At 45.7% G+C, this 18,769-nt stretch overlaps 1 protein-coding gene across 2 annotated transcripts in view; it reads left to right on the top strand.

The window, feature by feature from the left end:
* Window positions 1-18,769, top strand: part of LOC110506288 (neuron navigator 2) — a 130,305-nt gene that overhangs the window by 65,525 nt on the left and 46,011 nt on the right. The window contains exons 7-10 of one of the 2 annotated variants that reach the window (XM_090221779.1): window positions 8,329-9,562; window positions 10,263-10,372; window positions 10,822-10,927; window positions 13,062-13,457. In XM_090221779.1, coding sequence (XP_090077905.1) covers window positions 8,329-9,562; window positions 10,263-10,372; window positions 10,822-10,927; window positions 13,062-13,457 — 1,846 coding nt within the window. Of the gene's footprint in view, window positions 1-8,328; window positions 9,563-10,262; window positions 10,373-10,818; window positions 10,928-13,061; window positions 13,458-18,769 lie in introns of both variants that reach the window. The other variant, XM_036963581.2, reaches the window with a different exon arrangement.

The following is an 18,769-nucleotide window of genomic DNA, read 5'->3' as shown; positions in this document are numbered from 1 at the left end:
GAGACATCTGTGTATAGCTAAAACACGATTGCTCTGTGGGCAGTCCTGGCAATATATTTTAAGCTATTTAAATAAGTGTCATACTGTATGTTGCTTAAAAAAAAGGCTCTTCCTGAATCTGGACACATTCATAATCGTATGTTTAGCCTGTGTGTCATTCTAAACTGTATACAGTGTCTATAAGTATGATGCTGCTCTTTCCCCATAGACTCAGTGTCATGGTTTTATGTTTAGGCTTTATTTATCTCTATACCGTGCCTACGGAATGTATTCAGACACCTTGACTTTTTCCACATTTTGTTAGGTTACAGGCTTATTCTAAAATTGATGAAATTGTCCCTCCTCCCCCCAATCTATCTACACACAATACCCCATGTCCTTGTTTTTTGAAAAAAAAGCCCCCCAAAAATGGTCCTTTTAAAATAACATCAACTTGATCGGTGTTAGTGTTGTAAATGACTATTGGAGCTGGAAACGGCTGATTTGTACGGGTATATCTACATACAGTAGGCATACAGAGGCCCATTATCAGCATCCATCACTCCTGTGTTCCAATGGCACGTTGTGTTAGCTAATCCAAGTTTATCATTTTTAATAGACTAATTGATCATTAGAAAACCATTTTGCAATTATGTTAGCACAGCTGAAAACTGTTGTGCTGATTTAAAGAAGCAATAAAACTGGCCTTCTTTAGACAAGTTGAGTGTCTGGAGCATCAGCATTTGTGGGTTTGAATACAGGCTCAAAATGGGCAGAAACAAATGACTCTCTTCTGAAACTTGTCATGTGCTTTGTGTGACCCCAAACTTTTGAACAGTGGTGTAAGTATTCAGACCTTTTACTCAGTACTTTGTTGAAGGACCTTTGGCAGCGATTACAGCCTCGACTTTTCTTGGGTATGAAGCTTGGCACACCTGTATTTGGGGAGTTTCTCCCATTCTTCTCTGCAGATCCTCTCAAGCTCTGTCAGGTTGGATGGGGAGCGTTGCTGCAGAGATGTTTGATCGGGTTCAAGTCCGGGCAGAGACTGAATTCAGAGACTTGTCCCGAAGCCACTTCTGCATTGTCTTGGCTGTGTGCCTAGGGTCATTGTCCCCCAGTCTGAGGTCCTGAGTGCTCTGGAGCAGGTTATTTTTCTTTTATACCCCTTTTTCTCCCCAATTTCGTGGTATCCAATTGCTAGTGTCTACTGTCTTGTCTCATCGCTGCAACTCCCGTACGGACTTGGGAGGGGCGAAGGTAGAGACCCATGCGTCCCCCGAAACACAACCCAACCTAGCCGCACTGCTTCTTGACACAACGCACATCCAACCCTGAAGCCAGCCGCACCAATGTGTCGGAGGAAACACCGTACACCTAGCGACCTGGTCAGCGTGCACTGTGCCCGGCCTGCCACAGGAGTCACTAGTGAGCGATGAGACAAGGATATCCCTGCCGGCCAAACCCTCCCTAACCCGGACAACGCTGGGCCAATTGTGCGCCGCCCCATGGGCCTCCCGGTCACAGCCGGCTGCGGCAGAGCCTGTGCTCGAACCCAGAATCTCTGGTGGCTAGCCTTAGACCACTGCGCCACCCAGGAGGCCGGAGCAGGTTTTCATCAAGGATCTCTCTGTACTTTGCTCCGTTCATCTTTATCTCGATCCTGACTAGTCTCCCAGTCCCTGCTGCTGAAGAACATCCCCACAGCATGATGCTGCCACCACCATGCTTCATCTTGGGGATTGTGCCAGATTTCCTCCAGATGTGACGCTTGGCATTCAGGCCAAAGAATTCAATCTTGGTTTCATCAGACCAGAGAATCTTGTTTCTCATGGTTTGTGAGGCCTTAGGTGCCTTTTGGCAAACTCCAAGTGGGCTGTCATGTGCCTTTTACTGAGTAGTGGCTTCTTGCTCTACGGACAATTCCTTTGACCTCATGGCTTGGTTTTTGCTTTGTCAACTGTGGGACCTTGTATAGACAGTTGTGTGCCTTTCCAAATCATGTCCAATCAATTGAATTGATTGTTTTCGCCTTGTCATTATGGTGTATTGTGTGTAGATTGCCTATGGATTTTTATTTATTTAATACATTTTAGAATAAATCAAGTGGTCTGAATACTTTCCAAAGGCACTGTATATTCTATAGGCAGAGAATGCCCAGGTCACAACTGACTGACAAGTCTAACTTAGTATTTTGACCGTGAAACGGTCGAGAGGGCTAAACAGTGTCAGACGACGCTAGCCCCTCTAATGCATCTAAGCTTGTTTTTGTGTGTGTGCGTGGCGGCGTTGCGGGCTCCACCATGTTTGCCTCCCGGTTTAGTTTGTGACGAGATTAAAACGCCGGGGGGGAAACCATGGGCCTTTTTGAAGGGGCTGTGCTGAACAAGCATGTCTCTGACACATGCATGCACATACACACACACATATGTTGAGGACGCTTGTATTGTACACTTGGTACTGGCACATATAGACAGTAACACAGACACAGTGGAACACAGACACACACACACACACACACACACACATACGTTGAGGACGCTTGTATTGTACACTTGGTACTGGCACATATAGACAGTAACACAGACACAGTGGAACACACACACACACACAGGCGTGATGATCCATGAGAAGGACTCTATGTCCACTGTGCTGGGCGGATATCCCAGAAGCCAGTGATGTTATCAGGACAGAGGGCAGCTCAGGGTAGGACCCAATCCCAGAGAGAGAAAGTTGATAGAGAGAAAGGGGAGAGGCAGAGAGTCAGAAATAGAGGGGGACCCGAGAGATTATAGAAAGATTATAGATTATAGAACATCTCATTCCAGAATCATGGGCATTAATAAGGAGTTGGTCCCCGCTTTGCTGCTATAACAGCCACTCGTCTTTGAAGGCTTTCCACTAGATGTTGGAACGTTGCTGCGGGGACTTCCTTCCATTCAGCCACAAGAGCATTAGTGAGGTCGGGCACTGATGTGGCGATTATGCCTGGCTCGCAGTCGGTGTTCCCAAAGGTGTTCGATGGGGTTGAGGTCAGGGCTCTGTGCAGGCCAGTCAAATCCTTCCACACCGATCAAGACAAACCATTTCTGTATGGTCCTCGCTTTGTGCACAGGGGCATTGTCGTGCTTCCCCAAACTTCCCCAGACTGTTGCCACAAATTAGGAAGCAAAGAATTGTCTAGAATGTCATTGTATGCTGTAAAGTTAAGATTTATTTTCACTGGAACTAAGGAGCCTAGCCTAGCCTAGCCCGAACAATGAAAAGCAGCCTCAGGCCATTATTCCTCCTCCACCAAACTTTACATTTTGCACTATGCATTCGGGCAGGTAGCGTTCTCTTGGCTTCCACCAAATGCAGATTTTTCCTTTGGACTGCCAGATGGTGGAGCGGGATTCATCACTCCAGCAAATATTTCCACTGCTCCAGAGTCCAATGACGTCGAGCTTTACACCACTCCAGCCGACACTTGGCTTTGCTCATGGTGATCTTAAGCTTGTGTGCGGCTGCTTGGGCATGGAAACCCATTTCATGAAGCTCCCTATGAACAGTTGTTGTGCTGATGTTGCTTCCAGAGGCAGTTTGGAACTCGGTAGGGAGTGTTGCAAACGAGGAAAGCTCTACCTGCTTCAGCACTCGGTGGTCCCGTTCTGTGAGCTTGTGTGTCATTGTTTCGCCTACATGTTTCCTCTTCCCAATAACATCACCTACAGTTGGCCAAGGCAGCTCAAGCAGGGCAGAAATTTGACGAACTGACTTGTTGGAAAGGTGGTATCCTATGACGTTCTTCAGTACGAGCCATTCTACTGCCAATGTTTGTGTATAGAGATTGCATGGCTGTGTGCTCTATTTTATACACCTGTCAGGAACAGGTGTGGCTGAAATAGAGTAATTCACTGATTTGAAGGTGTTTCCACATTTCAGACCCCTTATCCTTTTCCACATTTTGTTACATTACAGGTTTATTCTAACATGGATTACATTTCTTTTTGACTCATCAATCCACACACAACGTCCCATAATGGCAAAGTGAAAACAGGTTTTTAGACATTTCTGAAAAGGTATTAAAAGTAAAAAACAGATACCTTATTTACATAAGTATTCAGACCCTTTGCTATGAGACTCGAAATAGAGTTCAGGTGCATCATGTTTCCATTGACCATCCTTGAGATGTTTCTACAACTTGATTGGAGTCCACCTGTGGTCAATTCAATTGATAGGACATGACTTGGAAAGGCACACGCCTGTCTTATGTAATGTCCCACAGTTGACAGTGCATGTCAGCAAAAACCAAGCCATGAGGTCGAAGGAATTGTCTGTGGAGCTCCGAGACAGGATTGTGTCGAGGCACAGATCTGGGGAAGGGTACCAAAACATTTCTTCAGCATTGAAGGTCCCCAATAACACAGTGGCCTCCATCATTCTTAAATGGATGAATGAAACCACTAAAACTCTTCTTAGAGGTGGCCGCCCTGCCAAAATGAGGCAATCGGGGCAGAAGGTCCTTGGTCAAGGTTGTAACCAAGAACCTGATGGTCACTCTGACAGAGCTCTAGAGTTCCTCTGTGAAGATGGGAGAACCTTCCAGCACTCCACAAATCAGGCCTTTATGATAGAGTGGCCAGACGGAAGCCACTCCTCAGTAAAAGGCACATGACAGCCGCTTGGAGTTTGATAAAAGGCTCCTAAAGGACTATTCTCTGGTCTGATGAAACCAAGATTGAACTCTTTATCCTGAATGCCAAGCGTCACGTCTGAAGGAATCCTAGCACCACCCCTATGATGAAGCATGGTGGTGGCAGCATCATGCATTGGGGATGTTTTACAGCGGCAGGGAATGGGAGACTAGACAGGATCAAGGGAAAGATGAACGGAGCAGAGTGCAGAGAGATTCTTGATGAAAACCTTCTCCAGAGCGCTCAGGACCTCAGACTGGGGCGAAGGTTCACCTTCCAACAGGACAGCGACCCTAAGCACACAGCCAAGACAATGCAGGAGTGGCTTTGCTGAACAAACAAGTCTTTGAAAATCCTTGCGTAGCCCAACCAGAGCCCAGACTTGAACCCAATCAAACATCTCTGGAGAGACCTGAAAAAAACTGCAGCGACGCTCTTCATCCAACATGACAGAGCTTGAGAGGATCTGCAGAGAAGAATTGGAGAAACTCCACAAATACAGGTGTGCCAAGCTTGTAATGTCAAACCCAGAAAGATTGGAGGCTGTAATCGCAGCCAAAGTGCTTCAACGAAGTACTGAGTAAAGGGTCTGAATACTTATGTGAATGTGATATTTCCGTTTTTTTTTTTTTTACACATTTACAAAAATGTATAGATACTTGTTTTTGCTTTGTCGTTAAGGAGTATTGTGTGCAGATTGATGAGGGAAGAATACACTTTAATCAATTTTAGAATATGGCTGTAACTTAACAAAATGTGGAAAAAGTCAAGGGGTCTGAATACTTTCCGAATGCACTGTAGATGAGATTTTGGTTTAATCCATTGTTCAACACAGGTTTTTGGTATGAAAGAGGCTGTGTAGACTAGAGTTGGAGAGTGTGTGTGTGTGAGACAGAGTTGGGTTATGGCAGGAATTTCACTGGTGGTCTGTGGTTAAGTCCTGAGGGCCTCTCTGTCTGTTAGACTCAGATTTCAGACTACTAATTGACTGCACTAATTGAGTAATTAAGATTTAAACACTAAAACATGTGTCTTGTGTAAACTACGAGATTGCACAAGTCATATAGAGGCACAAAAATGTGTGTGTGCGTTGGTGGAATTATATTTTTGTCCCAAGGTAGTGAACTTTCTCACAGTGATCTTAGCCAGGTCAGGTGGTCTACGACCTCTTATGAGTGTGATGTCAGCAGTCCATGTGTTTGGGATATAGGACGAGACGAAAGTGCCACACAGTGAACTCTTTTGGTTAGAGAGAGGGAGAAAAAATTGCAGGTCTGTGGCTCAGGTGTGAGTGTTTACGTATATTGATACATCGTGTATCAATATAGGCAATTGTGTGTCCAAAACAGGCAATTGTGTGATAAAATAAGGGGATTCAATTCAGTACAACTTTATTGACAACCATGGGCCAAGGGGTTCATAGCAATTTCACATCTGACCCAGGATGTGAAATGTGGATCTCCTTTTCATTCAAACTGGGGTATCTTATGTGGTCATCTGGTTCTGGGTCAGCCCCGGACATGCTCTGTGTCTCTCTTGTGTCCAGTGTCCAAGCCAACACAATGTCCACTTCTGAACCAAAACCCCAGCTGGTTTCACCCCCTATTCTCCCTCTGGGTCACAGGCCGCTCTGTTGGCATGATGTCAGCTTCTCAAAGTTCCCCTTTTCCCACATCCCATTCTCAGTGAGTCTGAATCCCTCTCTTCTCTTTCTCTTTCTCATTATCTGTCTGTCTGTCTGTCTGTCTCTCTCTCTCTCTCTCTCTCTCTCTCTCTCTCTCTCTCTCTCTCTCTCTCTCTCTCTCTCTCTCTCTCTCTCTCTCTCTCTCTCTCTCTCTCTCTCTCTCTCTCTCTCTCTCTCTCTCTCTCTCTCTCTCTCTCTCTCTCTCTTTACCTCTTCTGTAATTCCTGCTGGTCCTCCTCTCTCTCATTCAGGCCCTCCTCCAATAGGAAGCCAGCTATTAGCAACCTGACCCACTTTCCGCTAGCATGGCTAATTGGGCCCTAATCACTTCCTAATGGGCACATTTTTTTCAATGCGCACACAATAAATACTGAACTGGGGAGAAACGACAGTGGCATGAAAAGCAATTAGGGCATGAAAGGTGCTTAAAAAAAACACAGGAATAAATGTGGTGGAAATGGGATGTGGCATAAAGATGTGGAGTGTTTAATATTCCTAGTAAATACTTCCTTACCAAGGCCCAAATGTGTGAATATTAAATGAGTCGTTTAAGGAGTTACCACAATAAAGTCCAGTGTTTAGAGTCATGTTAATGCGGCATACTGAAAAAAGGGTTGCAAACTGCACTGTAAGTAGGGTTCTTCGGCTGTCCCCATAGGATAACCGTTTTTGGTTCCAGGGGGAACCCTTATTGGTTCCAGGTAGAACCGTTTTGGGTTCCTTGTAGAACCCTCTGTAGAAACGCATTCTACTTGGAACCGAAAAGGGTTCTACCTGGATCGAAAAGGGTTCTACCTGCAACCAAAAAGGGTTCTTCAATAGGTTCTCCTATGGGGACAGCCGAAGAACCCTTTTAGGTTCTAGATAACACCTTTTTTTTACGAAGCTTGCATTGAAAATGAATTGCAATGGCTTCAATTTGAGATCATTACTTAATTGACAGTGTTTGCGAAAGTATTTGTGCAGCAGGATAGTAGCTCCTGATTTGCTGTGTCCGTCTGCTGTACTGGCTGGCTAATGGGTTGGGCATGGGAGTGGCCACAAGGGCAGTTTGTCAGTTTGGCTTTGAGTGTTCAAGGTAACGCTAGCAGTAAGTAGGCACTGGGAGTCTCTACAGGCACGCAACAATAACTACACTCTATTCTTGTACTGTACAGTATTAGCCTCTTGAGGAAGAATATCTTAGCTACTTTATGAGTTCTGTGTCTACGTGGGTTTTGGATTTGATTGTGACTGTTATTGGTAAGTCAAACATTATTGATTTAGAGGGGTAACAGTATAAACTTTTTCTTTTTAAGTGCTTTATTGGTTTTCGTGTGCTCTGTAACAGTGACAGACTGTTGTGTGTCTTCTGTAAAAACCTTAATTTAGACAAAATAGTCAAATGAACGAAAATATTTTGTGTTTTTGTATTTTAGCTAGCTCGTTTCCACAGTACTTCAGAATACAGCCTTGGAGTGGAGCAAGTCTTTCTGTGAATTGGAAGATAATGACCAGCATCAATCCAGACCTCCCAGGGGGCGTCAGTGGCAGTGTTGTATCTCAGCTCAAATTCCTTGGCCTAACTTTAAAGCACTTTCCCTCATTGTTTTTATAAATAGTTTATGATGGGCACTCACATTGTTATTGTCCAAGGTCTCTAATAGTTTGCAGAGTGTCGTGGGTTCGCTGGCGTTAAGTCATGACAGGGTTTGACTGTGTCAACACAGGCTAACCTGAGCTTTCCACAGTGCAGGACCTTATATGGACAGTTAGTGTGGGGTCTGTGAAGATTGATCTGTCTAACCATCTCTTATTTCTCTCCTTATCCTCTCTCCCACTCCTGCTTTCCCCCTTCTCTTCCTCCTCTTCATCTTCTTCACTCCTCTCATCTCCGAATCCCCTCTCACTCCTATTCTCTTCTCGGTTATCCTCGCCTCACTTCCTCCTTTTCTTCATCCCTTCCACCTCTTCATCCTCTCCTTTTCCTCTTCCTCCTCTTCCTCACAGAACCCTCGGAGGGCATGACTTCACAGACTCCGGTAATGACTGAGCATGCTCCGTCGTCCCCAGCGGCCGTCTGCACTTCCGCCAACAGCGCCTCTACCTCGGCTCCCGTCCCTCCAGCCTCCTCCTCCTCCTCGGCCATCCCCCACCCCAACTCCAGCAGCAAGCCCTGGAGGAGTAAGTCTGTGAGCTCCAAGCACACCACCTCCTCAGCCATGCTCTCTGTCAAGCAGGAGAAGGATGCCTCCTCTAAGGCCTCCTCGTCCACCGAGCCCCCCCCTAAAGTCATCCAACAGAAGTCTATGCTGGAGAAGCTCAAGCTGTTTAACAGCAAAAGTGGATCTAAGTCCTCGTCCTCCAGCACTCAGGGGGCTCAGGCGGACTGCGGTGCCCCCGCCCGGCAGCTCGGGGCTGGTGGAGTGGAGAGGGCAGAAGCAGGGTCCAACACCGACTCCCTGGAGGAGGCGGAGGGGAACGCCCGTCCCGGCGTCAACGGGACCGGTAACGGGACGACCCACGGTGTGGCCCCAACCCATGTCCCTACCGTCGCCACAACAACCAGCAGCCCCAAGATCGCACTGAGGGGAATCGCTCAGCGCACATTCAGTAGAGCTCTTACCACTAAAAAGAGCTCAGTGAAAGGACTGGAGAAGGAGAAAGAGAAGGAGAGGGGGAAGGAGAAGGAAAGAGGGAAAGAGGCAGGGAAACACATCTCCACCACAGAGAGGATGGAACTCAGGGGGGAGGAGCCTAAGGAGGAAGCGACTACAACTGTCGCAATGGAAACGGAACCCTCTTCCAATAAGAGGACTTCTAAAATCGCCAGTTTCATACCCAAAGGGAGCAAAGTGGCCAAGAAGGAGAGTTCTGTCCCTGCACACAGCGGCATACCAAAGCCAGGGGGTAAAACCTCAGGGGTAGGGGGGAAGGCCCCCTCGGCAGGGGGGAAGGAGTGTGGGGAACGTCCCCGGAGCATGCGGTTAGGGGGGGGTCTGGTCCTGCACCGCGGACACCTGGACAAGGACAGGGACAGCAGACACTCTAGCTCCACCTCTAGTCTGGCTTCCACAGAGGGCAAGGCCTCACAACAGGGCAACAGCGCCGCCCCGGTGGTGGAAGGTGGAAGTGGTGGCGCCACACAGAGCACAGCCTGCAACACGGTCAGCGTCCAGCTACCTCAGCCCCAGCAGCACCACAGCCACCCCAATACAGCCACCGTAGCACCCTTCATGTACAGGTGAGTGAGGCACATACTCTGGACTGACAAAACTGTCAACTGTAGCATTTGTCATGATGTGTCTGCCCGACCAAGCCTTTGTGAACCTGTCATAGTATCCTGAGAAAGTTTGAAAGGATCCTAAGTCATTAGTCACTGATCATTAGTGGGCATCTGCAAGCTGTTTGCTAGGAATTTCCCCTAGAGTCACTTTCCCACTGTGTGTTTGTATGCTCACCCCACCCCAGACCACTGTATCTCAGTCCCAGTGTGATATGGGTGGAGCCACTGAATGGAGCCATTCTAACCACCTCTAGTTATCCACCCCCCCCAACTACAGATTGCCCCTTTAAGTCTATCAACAGTGTGCGGGTTTTAACAAGTGTCCATTAGGCCTATGGATCTTTTCTTTATCATTATCAATTAGATTGAGCAATTAAAGCTCCACTTCTATTCCATCGGCTGGGATCTGCGCTGTGCTGCTGTTGTAAGGGCGCATATCTCACTGGCTGTCCACTGGTTTTTTTTGTAATCCCCTACATGTAACGGAATACATGTAATCTGTTACTCCCCAACCCTGCCTCTGATCCTCCCCTGTATGAATAGCCCCCCCCCCCCCCCCCACTGCCTTACCCTTACACTCACCACTTAGGAACTTCCTCTCCTGTCATTAGCCGGTCCAGATATTCCTTTTGACCTTTGACACTTTGTTATCATCTAGGTCACAAACGGACGTGGACGGTATCATGGCGACAGAGGCAGGGTCAGGAGGAATGGGCGGAGAAAACGTCCCCTTTAAAACCAGCCAGCCATCCATTGAGGACCTTTCAGGTGGGCCATCGACTAGTTCAATAAAGATAAAACAATACCTTACATTTATGGAATTTTTATCATTCGTGTGCAATTTATATCTATAGGCTACGTTGAGCGTTTTCCTTTCATTATTTTAGGCTATCTGGCATTAGCGTGTAAGCCTATGTACCGGCACCAAATAGCCTACACACCATTTGCCAAATGTTTTTGGGAATGGGGAGGAACAAGTCAAAGTCGAGCCATGCGGGCAAAAAAGGACGTCGGAGTTTGACTCTGACTGTAGCCTACGGCGCATTTTCTATATTAGCCGGTTTAGGGTCGGGTGTGGGCCTCAGATTTTCACTTTATAACATATTGTCTGGCGGTTGCTGATGGGTTATTAGCAGTTGCGGGCGGGTGAACAAACAGTTGACCCGCGCACCACTAGTGCCTATTTGCTCAGTCACCATGTTTGTTCTGTACAGCAGAAGATCCAGAGACACGGCGGCTGCGGACTGTTAAAAACATTGCAGATTTGCGCCAGAACCTGGAAGAGACTATGTCCAGTCTACGGGGGACTCAGATCTCACACAGGTAAGAACCCCCCCCCCTCCCCTGCAATGAGAATGGACAGATCCAGAACATGTGTCCAGTCCAGTATCCAAACAGACTCCATATTGCAGATTCAGTTCTTCATTCTGTTTGTTGCTTCCATCAGTCTAATTGTCTGCATCATTTCCCATCCCCCATATATTTTGGGGTTAAATATATATATATCCATATACATACAGTTGAAGTCAGAAGTTTACATGCACCTTAGCCAAATACATTTAAACTCAGTTTTACACAATTCCTGACATTTAAGTAAAAATTCCCTGTCTTAGGTCAGTTAGGATCACCACTTTTATTTTAAGAATGTGAAATGTCAGAATAATAGTAGAGAGAATGATTTATTTCAGCTTTTATTTCTGTCATCACATTCTCAGTGGGTCAGAAGTTTACATACACTGAATTAGTATTTGGTAGCATGGCCTTTAAATTGTTTAACTTGGGTCAAACGGTTCGGGTAGCCTTCCACAAGCTTCCCACAATAAGTTGGGTGATTTTGTCCCATTCCTCCTGACAGAGCTGGTGTAACTGAGTCAGGTTTGTATGCCTCCTTGCTCGCACATGCTTTTTCAGTTCTGCCCCAGAATTTAGGTTGGAGTCATTAAAACTTGTTTTTCAACCACTGCACAAATTTCTTGTCTACAAACTATAGTTTTGGCAAGTCGGTTAGGACATCTACTTTGTGCATGACACAAGTAATTTTTCCAACAATTGCTTACAGACAGATTTTTTCACTTATAATTCACTATCACAATTCTAGTGGGTCAGAAGTTTACCTACACTAAGTTAACTGTGGCTTTAAACAGCTTGGAAAGTTACAGAAAATTATGTCATGGTTTTAGAAGCTTCTGATAGGCTAATGGACATAATTTGAGTCAATTGGAGGTGTACCTGTGGATGTATTTCAAGGCCTACCTTCAAACTCAGTGCCTCTTTGCTTGACATCATGGGAAAAAATCAATAAATCAACCAAGAGCTCAGAAGAAAAATTTCAGACCTCCACATTCTGGTACATTCTTGGGAGCAATTTCCCAAGGAAGGAAGGAGGAAGGAGACGCATTCTGTCTCCTGAAGATGAACGTACTTTGGTGCGAAAAGTGCAAATCAATCCCAGAGCAACAGCAAAGGACCTCGTGAAGATGCTGGAGGAAACAGGTACAAAAGTATCTATATCCACAGTAAAACGAGTCCTATATCGACATAACCTGAAAGGCAGCTCAGCAAAGAAGAAGCCACTGCTCCAAAACCACCATAAAAAAGCCAGACTACGGTTTGCAACTGCACATGGGGATAAAGATGGTACTTTTTGGAGAAATGTCCTCTGGTCTGATAATAGAACTGTATGGCCATAATGACCATCGTTATGTTTGGAGGAAAACGGGGGAGGCTTGCAAGCCGAAGAACACCATCCCAACCGTGAACCACAGGGTGGCAGCATCAAGTTGTGGGGGTGCTTTGCTGCAGAAAATAGATGGCAACATGAGTGAGGATAATGATGTGGATATATTGAAGCAACATCTCAAGACATCAGTCAGGAAGTTAAAGCTTGATCGCAAATGGGTCTTCCAAATGGACAATGACCCCAAGCATACTTCCAAAGTTGTGGCAAAATGGCTTAAGGACAACAAAGTCAAGGAATTGGAGTGGCCATCACAAAGCCCTGACCTCAATCCTATAGAACATTTGTGGGCAGAACTGAAAAAGTATGTGCGAGCAAGGAGGCCTACAAACCTGACTCCATTACACCAGCTCTGAACTTTTGCGGTTTGAGACTTCTCTGTCTGATGCTCTATTCTAGTTTGTATGTAATGGAGGGCTTGTTCTCCAACCCCACTAGACTGTGTCTTGTGTCTGGTTCTTTCAGCATGACCCCCCCCCCCTTTTTATGAGAATGTCAGTGTCTTTGATCCTGTAGTGGCTTGATGGAGCAGTGGTCTTGTCTTTGGATTTTGATTCAAGCTCCTGACCCAGTCTCTCTCCCTGCTGCTTGCGCTCCCTTTCAAAGGATCAGAGAGGTCTTACCCACTGTCTAGTCTAGTCCAGTTTAATGCTGCTCAGCTAATGTCTCGTCTTACACTCAGTCTTTTTTTCTGCTCCCCCCCCCCCCTCCCTACCTCAGCACCTTGGAGACAACCTTTGACAGCAACGTCACCACGGAGATCAGCGGTGGCGGCGGGAGTGGGCGGAGCATCCTCAGCCTCACTTCCTCTCGGCCCTCCCTGTCGTCATGGCGACTGGGCCAGTCCAGCCCTCGTCTGCAGGCGGGGGACGCCCCCTCCACGGGGAACGGTTACGGGGGTCGTGCCTTGGGAGGAGGGGGGCAGGGGGGGCGCTACTTGTACCCTGGCCCCCTGCGGAGACAGCTGGCGGGACGGGGAGGTGCCCTCGGTATGGATCTGGGGGAGAGAGGGGAGGATATTGACCTGGAGGGCATCGCCATGGAGGTGACGGGCTACATGAGTGACGGGGATGTGCTGAGCAAGAACGCGGCGCGCCCTGATGACGTCACGAGCGGGTGAGTATTCTGAGAGAACTCGCATATGGTGACAGGGTCAAAACATAGAAATTGTGTTTTGCAAATTGCAACTCATCCCTTTTGGGGCTGGCTTGGTTGGTTTTGCGCCCTTTCTCATAGGTTTCGGGAATGAATGCGTTATAAGTGGCTGTCGTGTCACAAGAGGGCGCCAGTGTATTTGTAATCTCCCCTATGTGTACAAACGTGAACATGGTTTCAGCCAAAAGTAGTATGGAATAAAGGGAAAAATACTGTTATACTGTAATAGCTTTTTGAGATGGTATACATTTAGATAAGCATATGTCTTTGGGGACCAGGCCCCGAATCCGCAAAGCGTCTCAGATTAGAAGTGCTGATCTAGGATCAGGTTTCCCCTGTCCATATCATTTTATGAATTATGATCTGAAAGTCAAAACTGATTCTAGATCTGCACTCCTACTCTTCGTGAATAGTGGCCCAGATCAGATGCTACCTCTGTCTCCCAGAGGACAGTAGCTCCACTCTGTGAGTTCAATCCAGTAGCGTTGTGCCACATAACCTGTTGGTTTTCTAGTCAGTGCCCATGTTGAAGTCAGTGTCCATGTTGTAACAGGCCCCCTGCATACCTTGGCTGTCATACTCTGCAATTTAAACCAATGCTGTCATCGTTATTATCATATTAATTTACACACTGGGAGCCAACTTTCCCCGATTCTGGCATCAGCAGCAGAGTCAAACATCAACAAGCAACAACAACACTTTGAGGCAGTTTAGGATTTTTGTTAAGAGGAAGGAAAATAGCCTTGTTTAAGAGCACATAATTCAGGGGTTACCAAACCTTTCTCGACCCCACCATGTAAAATGAAAGGGGCTTAATTGTGGCTATACTTCTGACAGTATTTCAATCTATAGGAAGTATGGTTTGAAGTGACGGAAATGCACCAGAAAGGTATTGGGAAGTTCAGGAGATCATCAGGCGATACTTTTGTATGCTCTTCTGTGTAGAACAGAACATCATCATTGGTAATGTTATTTTCCTCCTCCTCCCCAGTCTGATTTAGTGTCCGGTCCAGTCCACTCTGTTCTAATGAGTCCTGTGCGGCTTATGGGCAATGTAGAGAGTCTTATCTTTCAGTAATGGGGTCATAATATTTTGTAGCTTAGCCTTTTAGTGCGGTGGGCTAAATCAGAGTCCGTTTCTCGGGAAGTCTTAAACAAATCTACTTTGAAACAAAAGTATACACCTCACACACATGATTATGGGCTTAAACAAAAGAACAAACAAGTCCCATGTCAGATATAGAGTTGAAATGTCTTCAAATATGAGTTTGCATCCCAATATTACACTTTATATACATATAACAGAACCGTTTGACATAGAAACACTGGATTTTCGGCAGGTTAAAAAAAACAAGGTATATTAATTATGAAATTATTAAAAATATGAATAACATTCCACCCACGATGCCACTAAAGGGCGATTTGTTCATTTGACTGCAGGAAAGGGCTTCACCATTCGTTTATTACAACCGGCATCTAGCTACCGGAGTATACCGACGTAACCCCGGTTCTATGAACTCAAAGCTCAAAGTTTCTCTTGCGACATAATCACTTCTGCAGAGCCACCTGCCCTGAAAGTGGTGGGGTTAAGTGCTCCCCCTGAAGCACTCAGATAACGTATCTCAAACAAAACACACACACACACACCTGGGCAGGTGAGTGTTATGAAAAGAAAGAGCCCAACCATTCCCCTGCTAGTGCAGTATGATATTCTACATCTATGCTTAGGGATTGGCTCAGGGTGGGACGCCAGACAAAGTCGTAGTGAGATGAGCGATCAGGCGCTGCTCAGTATTATACTACGGTTGGGTCTAATGCTGAACAAAACCGTCTATTCCACAAATTACCACCGGCTCAATCTATGATGTTAAAATGCCTATGTACTCTGTTCCATCCAACTGCACAATCCACGGTCTCATCAGCCCAGCCAGGCAATTTATAAACTTGATCTCCACTATAAAAACCATCTAGCCATTATCTCACATTTTTTTTAGACTAACATTTTGTTTTCAACTGCGGAGATTTGTTTAAACCTTGCTGTCTGTCTCTCCGACATTTGCAACATTGTTAAATATATTCAAATTCCATCTCCAGCTGTCCCATAGAAATGAACGTGTCGGGACGTCATGAATCAGCAGGCATCCTTTTTTATGGATATATACCAAGAAATGTCAATTGAAATAAGGTCAAACGAAACGAAGTGCATCTAGCTTGCAGTCTTTCCAGCTTCAGTTTGAAGTTGTTGTGTTAGCTGTGTTGTTGGCTAGCTCCTCTGAACAACAGTGTCCTGACGAGAGAGCACATTTTCTATGCCAGGTGAAATCACACCTCATTAGCTCATTGTTATGGATGTATCCAAATAAATGTCACTAGAAAACAGCTTCAACAAATGCTGAGCTGTTATTCTGGCTGCTCTTTGATGTGACTATAAATTAGCCGTAGTTGGCTAGCTAGCAAACAAGGGATAAAAATGTTACCAGCCAGTATGGCAAAGGAACATTTAAGACGAATGACTGGGTTGCGTCCACACATACAGAACAAAAACACAGAACGACTGGGTCGTGTCTCTAGCAACCAACAGAACAAAAAAAACAGCCGGCTTGGGTAGCAACCCTAGATTTGTGTCGGGACTATATCTTGTGGAAGGATGAAATAGTATGAATAAATTCATCAAAATAATGTTTTTAATGAAAATATGTCAATCATTATTTGAATATGTTGGTAACCTGTTAATGATCGAAGCCGATGTTTGGAGGCATTATCACGTAAAACGGGCGGCAGGTGGTTAGAGAGTTGGACTAATAACCGAAAGGTTGCAAGATCGAATCCCCGAGCTGACAAGGTAAAAATCTGTCGTTCTGCCCCTGAACAAGGCAGCTAATCCACCGTTCCTAGGCCGTCATTGATAATAAGAATTTGTTCATAACTGACTTGCCTAGTTAAATAAAGGCAAAATAAAAAATGAAATAAAAAACATCGGCTTCCCAGGCAGTAGAGAGCTGCTACAATTTAGATCCGGCATCATGTTCTGTACCACTACCCTGGCCATGTGAGAGAATGATGATGACAGTGGATATTTAAGTGATAATGCCCGAGAAGCCGGTGTATGGAGGATATGTTGGCACGAGTATTGTTAGTCCCGAGACTTAAGTCGAAGGCTGGCAAACTGTGCCAATATATCCTCCAAACACCGGCTTTGAGGGCATTATCATTTATACAACGCGTAACCAACATATTCAAATAATGATTGACATGTTTTCATGAACTTTACTTTTTTTTAAATTAAAATATATATATTTTTTTAACCCACCCCCTTTTACTCCCCAATTTCGTGGTATCCAATTGTTAGTAGTTACTGTCTTGTCTCATTGCTACAACTCCCGTACGGGCTCGGAAGAGACGAAGGTCGAAGGCCATGCGTCCTCCGAAGCACAACCCAACCAGCCGTACTGCTTCTTAACACAGCGCGCATCCAACCCGGAAGCCAGCCGCACCAATGTGTCGGAGGAAACACCGTGCACCTAGCGACCTGGTCAGCTGTACACTGCGCCCGGCCCGCCACAGGAGTCGCTAGCGCGCGATGAGACAAGGATATCCCTACCGGCCAAACCCTCCCTAACCCGGACGACGCTAGGCCAATTGTGCGTGGCCCCATGGACCTCCTGGTGGCGGCCGGCTGCAACAGAGCCTGGGCTCGAACCCAGAGTCTCTGGTGGCACAGCCTTAGACCACTGCGACACCCGGGAGCCATTAACTTTATTTTGATGAAATTATTCATCCTATTTCATAGACCACAAGATATAGACCCGACACAAATCTAGGGTTGCTACCCATTCGGTTGCTAGAGACGCGACCCAGTCGTTCAGTCTTTTTGTTCTGTATCTATGGACGCGGCCTAGTTGTTCGTTCTAAATGTTTCATTGGTAACATTTTTATCCCTTGTTTGCTAGCTAGCCAACTACGGCTAATTTATAGTCACATCAAAGAGCAGCCAGAATAACAGCAACCATTTGCATTTGTTGAAGCTGTTTTCTAGTGACATTTATTTGGATACATCCATAACAATGAGCTAATGAGGTGTGATTTCACCTGGCATAGAGAATGTGCTCTCTCGTCAGGACACTGTTGTTCAGAGGAGCTAGCCAACAACACAGCTAACACAACAACTTCAAACTGAAGCTGGAAAGACTGCAAGCTAGATGCACGTCGTTTCGTTTGACCTTTTTTTCAATTGACATGTGCGCATGAATGGTCCCAACCTCGGCCATCAATCGATTGAATGGTCGAAATTAGCCCTTATTCCAATGGCTGTCGTGGAAATGGTGTGACCAGATTACGCCTGTGGCCTGGGGAGTTCATGAACCACCGATCATGTTTCTCTGATAACCAGGAGGCCTTTTTGTATGATAATACACTGTGTGTGTGTGTGTGTGTGTGTGTGTGTGTGTGTGGTGATATGGTGGAGCCTCCCCGTGTCTTAACCATTTAAACAGACACAGATAGCTCAGTCCCCTCCCCCCTCCTCCCCCAGCCAGGCCTTGAATGTTTAGCCACCAATGCTAAATTGGCATTAGCAGCTAACTGGTTCAGCCACGTGTTGTAGGTTTGACCATAGAGAATGAGTTGGCAGTGGGATTCCACGCCCGCCTACAGGGCGCACTATCTGGGCAGTGGCAAAGTCATGCCTTTTTCTATAGTTGATCTTCTAAAAAAAAATCTGATTTGAAACCTAACCTTATGCCTGACCCTAACCGTGAATTTAAGACCCAAAAATTGAAAATGTTGTTTTCATAAATGTTTACGATATAGCCAATTGTCCCACCTGCCCATCTAGTGGGACTTACAGGCATCATTCTTTATCTTTACCATGTTAATCAAATCTAATTGTTTTGGTCACATACACATATTTAGCAGATGTTATGGCGGGTGTAGCGAAACGCTTGTGTTCCTAGCTCCAACAGTGCAGTAGTATCAAACAATTGACAACACACAAATCTAAAGTGAAAGAATGGAATTAAGAAATATATAAATATTAGCTTGAGCGATGTCGAAGTGGCATTGACTAAAATGGAATAGAATACAGCGTTTTAGTCAATGCCACTCCGACATTCCTCGATCTAATATTTATATAATTATTTGACTTTTAGATTAGTGTGTATTGTTGTGAACTGTTAGACACTACTGCGTTGTTGGAGATAGGAACACAAGCAGGTTAATGAAGCAATACAAATGTTATGTGACTAAAATGAAAGGCTATTTAGTTGAAGGGGAAA

This window comes from Oncorhynchus mykiss, chromosome 26 (genome assembly GCF_057628025.1).
Source record: "Oncorhynchus mykiss isolate SJ-2025 chromosome 26, ASM5762802v1, whole genome shotgun sequence".
Taxonomy (NCBI): Eukaryota; Metazoa; Chordata; class Actinopteri; order Salmoniformes; family Salmonidae; genus Oncorhynchus; species Oncorhynchus mykiss.
This window is presented reverse-complemented; position numbering and strand designations above follow the sequence as displayed.